Raw genomic sequence first — 13854 nt, forward strand, 5'->3', positions numbered from 1 at the left:
AACTATAAACAGTATCCCCCTGTTTTCACTCATGTGCTCATTTAGAAAGCACTGGCATTCAATATCATTAACTCAAGTCATCACAGCTGGAACCCAATTAACACTTAAACTTTTCCACTGCACAATGTGAACAAATACGGGTCCTGGTGTGGTGGGCTCTGCGTGCGCACAACAGCTACCAAAAGCTGTCAAAGAGCTTATGATTGCGGGTTAAGAGGGGAATAGTAAACAGCTGAAGAAGTACACTGCTGAACAACAGGGACAGTCAGCAATGTTGTTGACATTTTGAACTGTGACGTCGTTGCGTAACATTGTGTTTATTGTTTATACTTCTGGAAAATGAAATATGTATTAAATGGGTAAAAAAATACTCAGACAGTTATAATCTGTAACTGATTATTAACTCAGTGTGCCTATTTTTTACCCATTAAATGTTCTTGCATCATAAGTTCAGCTGCTTTTGAATAAGAGTCATTGAATATTCGTCTGTCATGCAACATAGAACCAAGGAATTTCCCATCATTTTTCCCATCACCACAGTGGCAGCCTGTGGCACCTCAGTGGCAGCCTGGGGCACCACAATGGCAGCCTGGGGCACCTCTGCGGCAGCCTGAGGCACCACAGTGGCTGCCTGGGGCACCACAATGGCAGCCTGGGGCACCTCGGTGGCAGCCTCCGGCAACTCAGGGGCAGCTTGTGGCACTTTGTCGGCACTTGAGTGTCAACTAGGGCGGGGCTAAATATCCTGGTTTGTTTTCACAACAGGCCAGCAGTCATAAGTCTGTTTTAGGATGGTTGTTGAGCAACCATGTTCTACTTCCTGGTTTCTGCTGAACAACAGGGACAGTCAGCAATGTTGTTGACATTTTGAACTGTGACGTCGTTGCATAACGTTGTGTTTATTGTTTGTACTTCTGAAAATGAAATATGTAAATGGGTAAAAATGGGTAAAAATACTCAGTTATAATCTGTAACTGATTATTAACTCAGTGTGACTATTGTTTACCCATTAAATGTTCTTGCATCATAAGTTCAGCTGCTTTTGAATAAGAGTCATTGAATATTGGTCTGTCATGCAACATATAACCAAGGTATTTCCCATCATTTGAAAAAATTATGCTGGAAATTATCCAAAAAAGTCCCCGAAACATATTTCATGAGGGCAAAAAAACCCTTGTCAAAAAAAAACAAAAAACAGACCCTCACTTTCAAAAACAAATAGCTTACAAAGAATTTTAATGGTTTGCACTACAACTCTTTAATAACATTTAATTTGCTGTATATCTTCAATAAAAATGACATCAGCTCCTCTAAGCTTGATGTATTTGTAAGCACGACCACACTGCTTTTTATACGTTTTTTTCTTTTCAGCATCCTTCCAACATTACCTGCATTTATGTGATGCCATGAACTAGAAAATACAGGCCTGATGTAGGCTTTTTAAATGAACTTCAAAGTCCTTTTTTCTTTGTAATCTTATCCTTCAACGATCACGTGGAACTATGAGGCCTCTGTAAGTTCAATAACAAGATGGTTTTGTGATTACCTGATAAGAATTCTTTGTCTAAAGTGGGAGAGACGTGGAAACTACAACTCTGGAAGCATTTTAACCCTGATACAACACATATAATACTTCATAATTACATCCGTTGTGTATGTGTGAGTATGTCATGTCATTACCTTATCACAGTTTAACTCAAGATTCAGGTCTCCCTTGTTTGTGTGTATACGGACGTAGCCTTTTTTCTTCACGTACTGGTAACGTACGGTGTCGTCTGCGATGGCATCTGTAACAGACCGATTTAAAGAAGAGATAACCTTGATGAGACCGATCACAGGCTTATTTTCTTTCGCCGTGGCTAGACGGAGGATGGCATCTGAGATTGTGACTGACGAACCAAACAGGAACTGTTAAGATTGTATTGATTGTTTAAGAGTCTGTGCAGGTAAGATGTCTGACCTTTGAAAAGCCCCCAAAGCCTCTGAAGTGGAAGCTGTTTTTATGCAAATGTTTTATTCTCCTCTGAGCAATCCTTAATGCAAATTGCTTCTTTTTAAATTCCTGTTTTAGCAACTCAATTTTAGACTACATCATATAGACAAAAATGACAAATAATTTGATAGAGACCTGGCTACTAAAATATAAATCTGTAAACAGAAGACATATCACAGTACTCTATGTTTCTTAGACAAAGGCGAACATCCATATAAAATATACGGCATCATGCAGTCCTTTTTAAGAAATCTTAACTAGGTCACTTAATTCCAAACATTGTCCTCTTCTTCTCAAGAGTACTGAAACTACTATACAGTTGCATAACAGCAAAATCTCTCCCATGGAGCAGCTCAGAGGCTGACAGGAGAAGAAACAGAGCCGTTCCCACTTGCAGCTGCATTTAACTGTTTGAGCACAAAGCCGTGATTTACTGCAAAAGAGCCTGTCCTCCCGGGATAAATAGAGGTTAAAGCGACAATAGAGAGATAGAAGAGGTGAATCTGTGAGGGTTTTCGTGTAAAGACGTTCACTTGCCTGCTTCGTGTGTTGTTGCTGGGGTCATGGCCGTGGATGTGAAGGAGGCGGATACTCTGCCTGTGGAGTAGTGAGCCTGGGAAAAAGACATACAAATAAAAAAAATGGAAAAAATAGCACCTACACTACTTCCCCTGTTAATTTATACCTTTATGATGCCTTCAAACGCCACTGAATCAGGATGTTTCTCTCTTTTTTCCCCCTCAAAATACAGTACAGGTCTAATAACTAGCTAATAACAATCAATCTGTAGATATATCCAAGACTCTTATTAACTCCTGTTTAGCATATCTTAAGATCCACTTAGATTCTCCAGCTGTTTCCGAAGCTTTCAAGTGCATCTCACTGTATTCATCAGTGGCTATAGTTTGCTCAGTTATCATCATGTGACCTATGTATTGAACTTGAGCCATGTGAAAACAGGTGGTCATATATGGGATGACATACAAGATATGGATGAAATCTCTGGAAAATGAAAATAAGTGGACCTTTGGTTAAGATTTCCTTAATAATTTTCACTCTAAATGATTAGATTCTTGTTTAATCATTTAATCCTTTAGGTCAGGCAAAGATGCCAAACATTTATTTTTTCCAGACTCGCAGGTATGAGGATTTGCTGCTTTTCTCTGATTTATATCACTGTAAATTGAATATTTTCTGGTTTTGGAAACTCTGATTGCTATTTAGTCTCTATTTCTAGCATTTTATCGACAGAGATATGAATCAATAATGGAGGGGGGAAAAAAAAACACCTGTTGGAGCCCTTAACAGTGAATTTATTAACCTTGTGAAATAGGGCTCACCTAAATACGTCTAGAAGGTTCTCTGCTCAGGGGAACTTCGACAGGGCGGAGATTTTCTCATTAAAAAAAAGGAAGTTTTAAACGTTTTCCTCCAGTTGAAGAATTATCTTCCCCACTCCACCACACTTCTTGCCAGCTACATACTCTACTTAGCTGGTCCCCTCATTTGCACTAAGTGATGCATCAAGTGTAAACTATCTTAATGACAGCCCCTGCAGCTTCTGTATAATTAAGAGCCCAGCCCCCACCTCAGCTCAGAGAGCTTTCTTCCATCTAATAATTAAGGGGCAGTTGATGCTTTAGGGTCCTATTTTAACCGTGCGAGTGCAACGATAAGCGCGAGGTGGCAGGCGCACCGGACAGTGTGGTGCGTCTCCGTGCGCACCTGTTGTTTTGGTTCATGTATGTGCAGCAATGTGCTAAAGATCAGCGGGGTGTTGTGATTATTAAATTCTGGTTTCATAGCTCTGAAATAGAAGATCACATGACAGCTCGATAAATGGGAAAACTTCTCTTCTGGAAATGTCTGGATGGTTCAGAGAGTCACGACATGAACACACATCACCACAAATCTGCACCCAATGACAGATGGAGTTGTTTTCATTGGTTAGTCAATATAATAACGATAGAAATAAATTAGAAATATCACCTCGTGGTTGTATTCCTCCAACAATCAGTCAAGTTTCAGTTTACATCCATGTCTGTCCAGACTCAAAATGAATCTAATAAATATAAATAAAAGGTATTAAATGTATTTTTTTGGCGAAATGGAAGTTATCGCTATATTGACGTGTATGATTCCAGTGAGAATCATGCTGTCTTCACTTACAGACTATTTTTACAGAAGAATACAGGAGGACTGATAGTGAGCTTCGTCACACGGTGCAAAGATAATCACCTGAAGCTCAATATCAGCAAAACCAATGAGCTTGTGGTGGACTAGCAGAGGAACAGGAGGCCCCCCCCTGTCCTGGTTGTCATCCATGGAGAGGAAGTGAACTCATACAAGTACTTTTAGGAAAGCAAAATGCAAAGAAAATGTGGATGCTTCACACACACGTCTTCAACCCCGGCAGCACAGAGGATCAATAAAATCACAAGGTGGGAACCCGAGATTAGTGTCACCGATTCAGTATCCGACCAAATGTGAAATATGGTCGCAATCACCCCCTTCTGTTCCTGATTTATGGTGTTGAATAACGGCCAGAAAAGTGTTTTTTCGCTGTCACGGTGAAGTTGACCTTTCGGATATAAAATGTCATCACTTCATTATTTTATCCCAGTAGACATTTGTGTGAAACTTTGTCATAATTAGTGTATGAATTTGTGAGTTACTGCCAAAAAAAAAAAAAACATGTTTTGTGAGGTCACGGTGACCTATGACGAGCCCTGCAAACCCTGATGTCTCCTTCATAAAAAAGCAGAGTAATAACCGAGCGGTCTGTTGTTTGAAGAAGTGTGTGTGTGTGGTTACACTGTAGCAGCCTGATGTCATTCTCAGGCCATTTATTGAAGGTAAACACAGTGAACGATGGCGCGTAACGGCACTGCGCTCTGACGCCACACCTCTCAGAAGCTGATTTATCAACACATCTGCCCTGCTGCCTTCAGGTACTGCAGGGATTTAGAGAACTGAGCGAGAAACGATGTACGACACCCAAAAAATACAACAAACAACGCAGCGAGATCGGAGGAGTTATTTAAGTCGAGAGAGAACATCTCAAAAGAGATGAAAGCGGCGAAGTGAAGAAAGGATTTCAAAAGCTCACGTATAACTCTACAGTCCCGGTTCTTCTGCTCTATTTCTCGCCGAGGCGCATGAAAGCGCAGACTTTACCTTGTGTGCTCCGTCTGACCTACTGTATACTCTCGCTGTTCTCTCAGATGTTGTCAAGAGCGTCACCTCGACTGTGAACTCCGAGTCAGGGTGGGAGCGACCGAGGAAAAGCTCTGGCGTAAAAAAATGAGACATGGCGTAGCATCAAAGGAGAGCTGATAAGAAAAGAGGCGTTGATGCCGTTCAAACCGAATCAGCCCCACCGACGTTTATTTAAGGACACGGATCACGGTGACCGCAGCTGACCCTCTTTGATACACATCTGTGTGTTTGTTTTTTCAATTACAGTTAAACCTGACTATCTAGAAAGCATTTTAAATGAATAAAGAACATATAATATGCAGTTTGTTTAAAGAGGCCTTTGTACCAATCTCACTTCTCACTCAGGTTAATGTCATGTTCTTATTGCCGGGGTCTTTCCTTATATTTCCAAACTGTAAAATATGATTTTTCTTTCTTTCTTCTGTTTGTTGATGCAGGGGTTGTTTGTCTTGATGTCCACGATGCTTTTCAAGCAACTACTGTGTGTTCGGCTCCCTCCTGTGCGCAAAGTAAAAATTACAGCCTGGGGATTTGGACCTGCAGCCATCAGATGATAAACTCCCACTATACTTTAAAAAGATACCGTCGCCTACATGCTGTGAGTCTGTGTGCGTATGTATCATGTTTTCACTATCGACCATTTCAGTGTGCTGTTCATCCAAATATTTAACTTGCTTGAAAGGGATGGTTCACCCCAAAATCTTATCTGTAGTGCTATTTATCCGGATCGTTTTGGTGTGAGTTGCCGAGTTTTGGAGAAATCTGCCAACCACGAGTAGATTCTTCCTCCTGCACGGTGAGACGGTTGGCGGGTGTAGTTCGGTGGAAAGAAACAGTTCCTACACGATGCATCTCTGAGGCAGATATCTCCAAAACTCGGCAACTCGCACCAAAACGATCTAGATGGATAAACTTTTCACTCTCCACATCTTGCGGGTGACGATGACTTAATACTCATAATATTTTTTCCTTACAGCGTTTAATTTGTCTGTCTTCTTGGCCTCTGGCTCCTTCATGGTGGAAGCCAGGAGCTGATCCCCTTTGTAGTCTTTGTACAGCTCAGCTAAAGTCTCCCTCGTCTCCAGGTTGGTGCTCTTCAGGTGGTACGCCGGGTCCTGCTTGGCCTTCTCCTCATCTGAACCATGCAGAGGAAGAAGATGGTTTATCAAAAGCACCTTTAACTACCCCTAACACATTAATGATTTTGATGAAGTGGAAGATGAAATGTCATCCACGTGTGACGGGTCACAGCGCCGTTTCTCACCTGGATCCAACACTTTCAGACTGTTTTTCACATGGAAGAAGTTGGACACATTGAATTTGTCCAAGTTTGTGGGATCCTGTGAGGGAAGAATAATTTCTCCATCAGATTAAAATATGTGATTTCAACTTTGCAAACCAAAAGAAAAAGAAGTGAAGAACCCACCTGAAGTGTTATAATGTCTTTTCTGGTAAAGGGTTCGTCAGTCAGCAGATCTTTAAAAGACTTGGTCTTGATGTTGAGTTGCTCAACAGCCTGAGTGGAAACAGAAACTTATTTTATTGTACACGACTAATTCAGCGTGACGTAAGACAGCAACCTTATGAGACCCTGTGGGCTGAGTGTCTGTATCACACTGACATCAAAAATCAATAACGTTTCTGTATGTGTTTGTGTGTGTAATTTTAGACATTGATCTATGTTAAAAAAGAAAGTTTTTGTAAGGATCGGCGCAGTGAGAGTGCGTCAGTTCACCAACCTCATAAGAGAACACGTTGCCGGTGACCTTGTTGGCAACAATGTGAGAATTATTTGTGAAGACGTTGTACAGAACGGGGCAGTGATATTTTCCTGGAACGAAATGAGAAAGAAAGACTGAAGCAGGCAGAGCAGCGGAGTCGCTTCACAATCTGCTGAAAATTCCTCCCGAAGTCAAGGGGGTACCGTCACGTAACGCTTTCCCTGCTGAATTATATCACCTCTCCTACATCTTCCTCCTCTACTTGCTTTAATTTGCTCTCATCCGCCCACAAAAATTACCCTCTAACATGCTCTTTAACTCCAATTTTCATTTTCAATCCACTCTCACACAGCAGAGCTGTTAGAAAAGCACGGCTTTGACCTTTTTACTTCTAACGATTGGCTGATTTCTATAACTCGGATCTGAGAAATTAAGGTTATTCAGCTCTAATGTCGGTATCATTTTATTAGTTTTTACAGTAATCTTTTATGGTTTAAGTACACAGAAACATATATTTACCATCGCTGTTCTTGGCAAAGTTCAGCTTGATGAGCGACTTCGCCTCCAGTTTCTGTGGGGAAGAAGAACAACCGAGGTGTTACAGTGCAATCATAAAAACAACGCGTTCAAAACTTCATTTGCTGAAACAGAACGGAAAAGATCTCTCTTTTCCTTAAAAGCAGACAAAGATATTTTACGAAACTCTCACACAGATCGTCTTTGTCGAGTACTTTAAACTTAACAACAGCTGATGTTTTTCAAGGCCTGTGTATTTTCAGGTTTTATATTCAGCAGTTTATTCTATAAAATGTCAGAAAATAGTGAGAATATCCTTCACAAGTTCCCACTTGAAGGTGACGTCTTCAAGTTGCTCTCAACCAAAACTCGTAAGATTTTTTTGGTTTACAGTAATATGTACAAATAATACTTTTCTTTATTTGTGCACATCTTCCCATTTGAGAAGGTGGGAGCATGAATGTTTAGTATGTTTTGCATAATAAATGACTTTAAATTATGCAAGTTTTTAACCAACTATAGCTACATAAACAACAGGAAGATGGCCGTAGATAAAGAAAAGCTGATTAAACATGCTGTTGGAATCACTCTGGGCTGAGAAGTGATTTTGGCATCAGTACTGCAGTTTTACATGATGCACACTGTCCCAAAAAGACCTTTTTTTCCATACAAAAATTGCTGCAAAAAGAACAGCTGTAAAACATCTGAAGAACTTTTTCTGTGTATGCACCCAGTGAGAGACTTTCAAAGTAAGGGAGTGCATCAGAACACGACAGCCAGTTTATTCTTAGCACATCCATGGTTTGCTTACCTCTCCAGAAGCCGGATTAGTACCGTACTTCTTGATCCATGGAACAATGCTCCTGAGAGAGAAGGCAGAAACAGAGTGATCTTTATTTTAGGACCACACAGACACAACCAGAGGCCATAATATGAACGAGCTTGTATAACAAAAAAACAACAGGGAGATATCCTGATATGAACCGTCGTTGTGTTTTTAAGGTCCCGAAAGTTAGATATTTATCCAGCAGCGTGCACGGTAATGATGCAAAAACCAAATGACAGCTGAGATGATGGCGTTAGTTTTTGTTTGCAGTGAAAATTGGTGCAGGCTTTGTGTTGCTTCCAGCCTATTATCTCCAATGTCGCTGGGTCGGAACTGCAGGGGAATTTTAGTGGACTGACATTGTGTATTTTTTGGATACAACCACGAATTCTACACATAGGGGCTGTAAAATTTTTAAAATGTAAGGTTTCTACTCACAGCAGGTCGAAGACAACTCCCTCCTCAGTACAGACGGGATACTCAAACGGCTGAAGGGACAAGCTGAAACGTTACAAAGAAAACAGTCGAGTCACAGTTGAGTCTTAAAGCTATGCAATTTACAACGTGAAGAGTGAAATAAGACATCTAAGGCACCTCTCTCCTACATGGATGGAAAACAAGTCTCTTACCTGCAGTGGTCAAATGAAAGCCGTCTGAAGTTTGACTGTGGGATTTCTGAAAAGTAAAACAATCATCAAATGGTATTTATTTCCATACACCGAAATGACTGACATCTTTCAAAAATGGTCCACCTAGAGAAAACTAATGCAATCTAATACAGAGGTTCCCAATCTGGGGTTTGAACTGGTTATAACTGGCAGACGTACAACAGTTGATGAGGGTCGCAAATTGACATTGTTGCATTTTGAGGAGTCACAAACCAGATAGGTTGAGAACCTCTGGTCTAATATAACAGCCCGACAACAAACCTTCATTAAGATTATAATGTTTGTTTTATGTAGAAACTGTTTCAGACAGGAGTCGACTCAACTTTATGATTCTTGTGGAGACTGGAGTTTATGGTGCTGCTGTTGAATGATAGTCTAGCTTCATTGATATAAATCGGGTGGGCTAGTAACATTTCTCAATATGACACAATACGATTCAACAGCAGCACAAACCGCAGCCTCCAAAACGAACATGTAGTGGATTCAGCACGTCTTTACAAAAACTGATCATTAGCACTTTCATGAAGGTAGGAATAACTGCAGGGCTGTTATATTAGATAGTTATGTTAAACTGCATCAGTGATTGTGTTGACACGCCTGCTGGAATCCAGATGTTGAATCTTATCCTGGTTGATCTTATTCAGGATATATCTATAATCTTGTCATCTTGTTTGCTGTATTTCTGTAATTTTGCTTTCCTGGTCTATTCTGTACACACAGCATCTATTGGATGTCTGTCATCCTGGGAGAGGGATCCCTCCTCTGTTACTCTTCCTGACGTTTCTTCCATTTTTTTCCCTCTTAAAGGGTTTTTTAGGGAGTTTTTCCTTATCCGGATAAACGGTCAAAGGATTTTTGTACAGACTGTAAAGCCCCCTGAGGCAAATTTGTGATATTGGGCTTTACAACTAAAAATGGACTTGCCTTAATATGAAGTTTACATGGAACATGAGAAACCTGGTTATTCAACTCTCTGTTTACATGATTCTGATCATCTGTGTCCAGATGTGTCTTGATTCTCCAACATCTCATTTCTTCACCAACAGAGACTGTTGGGAAGCCTTGATGAGATGTCTACATGCCACAGCATCCTGGTTTCTATTGGAGTACTCCAGGTAGCATATACTGTATAGTACTGTGCAAAAGTTTTAGGCACTGAAAGTAAAATTTGGATGCTTTTAAAATTAAGACCATTAATACTGTGGGGGCCATACCATCTGTTGCAGGATTTCTTGTTCTTCTTGTCGCTAAAGATAGTTCTTCTCTGACTCTGTCTGTATGTTTGGGATCATTGTCATGCTGCAGAATCAATTTGTTTCTGATGGTGTTGCATTATGGATAAGAATCTAAACATCTAAAGTGCCTAAAACTTTTGCACAATACTTAACATGTTTCTCAAAACCGGTAAAAGGTCTTATCCAGGTTTCTGAAACCAGGATACTCCAAAACCATGATCATAACCAGGATACTGGTTATTGTAGATTCATTAGCCTCTATTAAGTTCAGTGTGGTAGTATAGAAAACAGGCTGCTAACACCATGACAAAATGTAAGCTAATAGACACAAAACAGCAGCTACACAGCCTCAGAAGTGAACATTTGTACTCTGGTCACATTAAAAAACAGGAATGAATGAGCGCTGGAGAAGAGTAAAGTGGTGGAAAGTAACTAAGTACATTTATTCAAGTACTGTACAAGTACAATTTTGAGGTACTTATACTTTACTTGAGTATTTCAATTTCATGTTGCTTTATACTTCCATTCCACTACATTTCAGAGGGAAATATTGTACTTTCTACTCCACCACATTTATTTGACAGCTTTAGTTACTTTTCAGATGAAGATTTGACACATTGGATAATATAACAAGCTTTTAAAACACATTGTTAAAGATGAAACCAGTGGTTTCAAACTTTTTTGGCTTTTGACATCTTACAAAAAGCAGTGTGTAGTTGGGGTCACATTTCAGATGTCTATGAGTTGTTAACAGCTCCACCAAATAGTGATTTTTCCCTCTAAACCGCTTTCATTTCAATAAACGTTCAAACAATCCAATATTTCACCAAAAATCAAAGATTAGAGAAAAAGTCCAAAAACTGAAAACAGATTTATGTATCAGAACTTTGTTTTTTCTTCTTTCCTCTCCCATTAATCATCTCACCACCCCTCAAATTTATCTGGTGACCCTTTAGAGGGGCCCGACCCCTAGGTTGGGAACCACTGGACTAAACTAGCCAACTGTATATAAAGTAGTTGAAACTAGCTCCACCTCCAGCAGCTACAACAGTAACATGCTGCTCTAACACTGATGCTTCATTATTAATAATCTAATGATGTCATATATAATAATATATCAGTCAGAGGGACCAAACCACTACTTTTACTGCAATACTAACTACATTTTGCTGGTAATATATATGTACTTTTAACTAAGCAGGATTTTTCATGCAGGACTTTTACTTGTAATATAGTATTTTTACATTGCTGTATTGGTACTTTTACTTCAGTAAAGGATCTTAGTACTTCTTCCACCACTGAACTTAGCTGACGTTACCTGCTCGTTTCCCTCCGTAGAAGTTAGTGTATTCTGTAGATGTGATGTACCTGTACGGATGAAAAACACACGCGTCAATTAGACTAAAGATAACGTTACGACGACATTAAATTAAGAAAAACTAAAGGTAGTGTTAAATAAATACCGTAAACTACTGTAAATTAGCCGTGGTCCGTTACTCACTATTAGCCTGCTAAGCTAACAACAACAAACACGTTTCAGCTGTGCAGCGAACAGTTCACGATAACTTTCAGACTTACATCTTGTCTTTTTGATGCTGACGCTTCCCCATTTTGAGTTTGTGTGTAGATCCAACCGATGATCTACTTTATCTACAGTTAAAACACAGACTTAGCTAACGCTAGCTGACAAAAACACAACCTACTCGATTTTTGCCACTTCCTGTTTACGTTCTTTTTCGTCGCCGTGATTAATGGCAGTTCAGTTATTCTAACGGCACTCTGCCGCCCTCCACAGGGAAAACTATCATTTTAAATGTGATGATTGTGATGTGTAAGTCTTTTCATTCACAAATGTCATTTAAAAAATCAATTCAATTCAAAGGGGCTTTATTGGCATTGAAACAAAGCAAGTGTGAAATAAAAACAAAAAAAAAAATCTATTGCAATAAAGAAATGTAAACAGAATGTGTCACATTTGCAACATTATAGTCAGATCTTACAAACAGAAGAAATATGATCTTTATATTTATAGCTACCTTTATGACAATAAATAATAAATATATATATACACATAAGTAAAGATATCTTAAAATAAAATAGAGAAATGCAGACATTGCAGTTAACAAAATATAAATACAAATACGTAGGAACTGCATGAACACTGCAAAAATTGTTTTAAAGAAATGTATTTGAAGATATCTGCGCTGTATGTATGTACAGTAAGTATGTCTGTGTACAGAGATTAGCACAGTGCAGATAATTGGAGCAGGAATCCACAACACACAAAATTACCAATATTTTCTCTGTTCCTTCATGATTTTTTTTCTCTCTAAAATCTCTTCAAAACAAAAATCAATTATTATAACTATATTTTTGAAAGCATAAAGAATTGCCTTTTTAATTTTAATGTATCTTTTTACGTGTCACTGTCTGACACGTCGGTCCAAAATCTCTTATAGGTGTTCAATTAGGTTGAGATCTGATGACTGTGAAGGTCATAGCATATGATTCACATCATTTTCATACTCATCAAACCATTCAGTGACCCCTCATGCCTTGTGATTTGGGGCATTGTCATCCTGGAAGAGACCGCTCCCATCAGGATAGAAATGTTTCATCAATAGGATAAAGGTGATCACTCAGAACAACTTTGTATTGATTAGCAGTGACTCTTCCCTCTAAGGGGACAAGTGGACCCAAACTATGCTAGCAAAATGCCCCCCACAGCATAACAGAGCCACCAGATCCCCTCATGTAGGGGTCAAGCATTGAAACCTGCACCCCTTCCTGAGGTTTCTTCCATTTTCTCCCCATTCAAGGTTTTTTTAAAGGCGTTTTTCCTTATTCAAATCGAGGATCTAATGATAGAGGATGTTGTATTGCTGTACAGACTGTAAAGCCCTCTGAGGCAAATTTGTGATTTTGGGCTGTACAAGTAAAATTGACTTGACTTGAACCTTTTGTAGCACCAGTCAGTCTTAATTCACTTACCTTTACACTACCTACATGCAATGACTGATGACCACTCCGATAAGGTCAGAAATATAATTTAATTGTTTAATTTACTCCACACAAATAACCTGTTCATTTATCATCTGTGAAAGAATCGTACACTTGATGAAAAACCTGTAAAACCTCCAGTTTGAGCAGAGTATTATCTGAATGTTGTAAATGTTTTTAATGATCCATGGATTTAGGATTAGCTTGTTATACAATGCAAACACATTGGCTGTTTCTTGTTACTTTGCAAGTATGCACATTGTGCTTTCATCTGTATCACATGTAAAGGTGCTATTTATCATTTATGCCATGTTCACCTTCATCTTCCCACACTCAGCATGTAATAATCCCCTTTAATGTCCATACTTTGAGTTTTTTTCTTTCTCTCACCACCTCATGCACATCTATGTAACTGCTTTAAATTTACATTGTATGCCGCTGAGCGAACAAGACAAACAAAACAACGCAGAATAAATTAATCTACAACGAGTTTATTTTGTCTTGGCATTTAATTCATTTGAAGGTATTCTTATAATTATGGCTAATCATTTACTTCTTCTATCAAGAGAAGGCAGCAAACAAAAAAGGGTTAGAGGCATGAACCATGGCCGGGCAGTTAGTAACGTGTAGTGATGTGTAGCAGAAGGTACATTCAGACTGCCTGTTGCACACATGT

The 13854-nt window shown here is 39.2% G+C and overlaps 1 protein-coding gene across 1 annotated transcript in view; it reads right to left on the reverse strand.

Moving 5' to 3' along the window:
• ppil2 (peptidylprolyl isomerase (cyclophilin)-like 2) overlaps positions 1-11921 on the reverse strand; it is a 33414-nt gene extending 21493 nt beyond the window's left edge. The window contains exons 1-12 of the mRNA XM_044331721.1: positions 11757-11921; positions 11497-11546; positions 8905-8950; positions 8714-8776; positions 8261-8312; positions 7453-7504; positions 6952-7043; positions 6639-6728; positions 6477-6552; positions 6187-6347; positions 2531-2606; positions 1681-1787 (exon numbers count right to left, since the gene is read on the reverse strand). Coding sequence (XP_044187656.1) covers positions 1681-1787; positions 2531-2606; positions 6187-6347; positions 6477-6552; positions 6639-6728; positions 6952-7043; positions 7453-7504; positions 8261-8312; positions 8714-8776; positions 8905-8950; positions 11497-11546; positions 11757-11788 — 897 coding nt within the window. The 5' untranslated portion in view covers positions 11789-11921. The remainder of the gene's footprint in view (positions 1-1680; positions 1788-2530; positions 2607-6186; positions 6348-6476; positions 6553-6638; positions 6729-6951; positions 7044-7452; positions 7505-8260; positions 8313-8713; positions 8777-8904; positions 8951-11496; positions 11547-11756) is intronic.
• Between the last annotated feature and the right edge of the window lie 1933 nt (positions 11922-13854).

This window comes from Thunnus albacares, chromosome 2 (assembly GCF_914725855.1).
Source record: "Thunnus albacares chromosome 2, fThuAlb1.1, whole genome shotgun sequence".
Classification (NCBI taxonomy): domain Eukaryota; kingdom Metazoa; phylum Chordata; class Actinopteri; order Scombriformes; family Scombridae; genus Thunnus; species Thunnus albacares.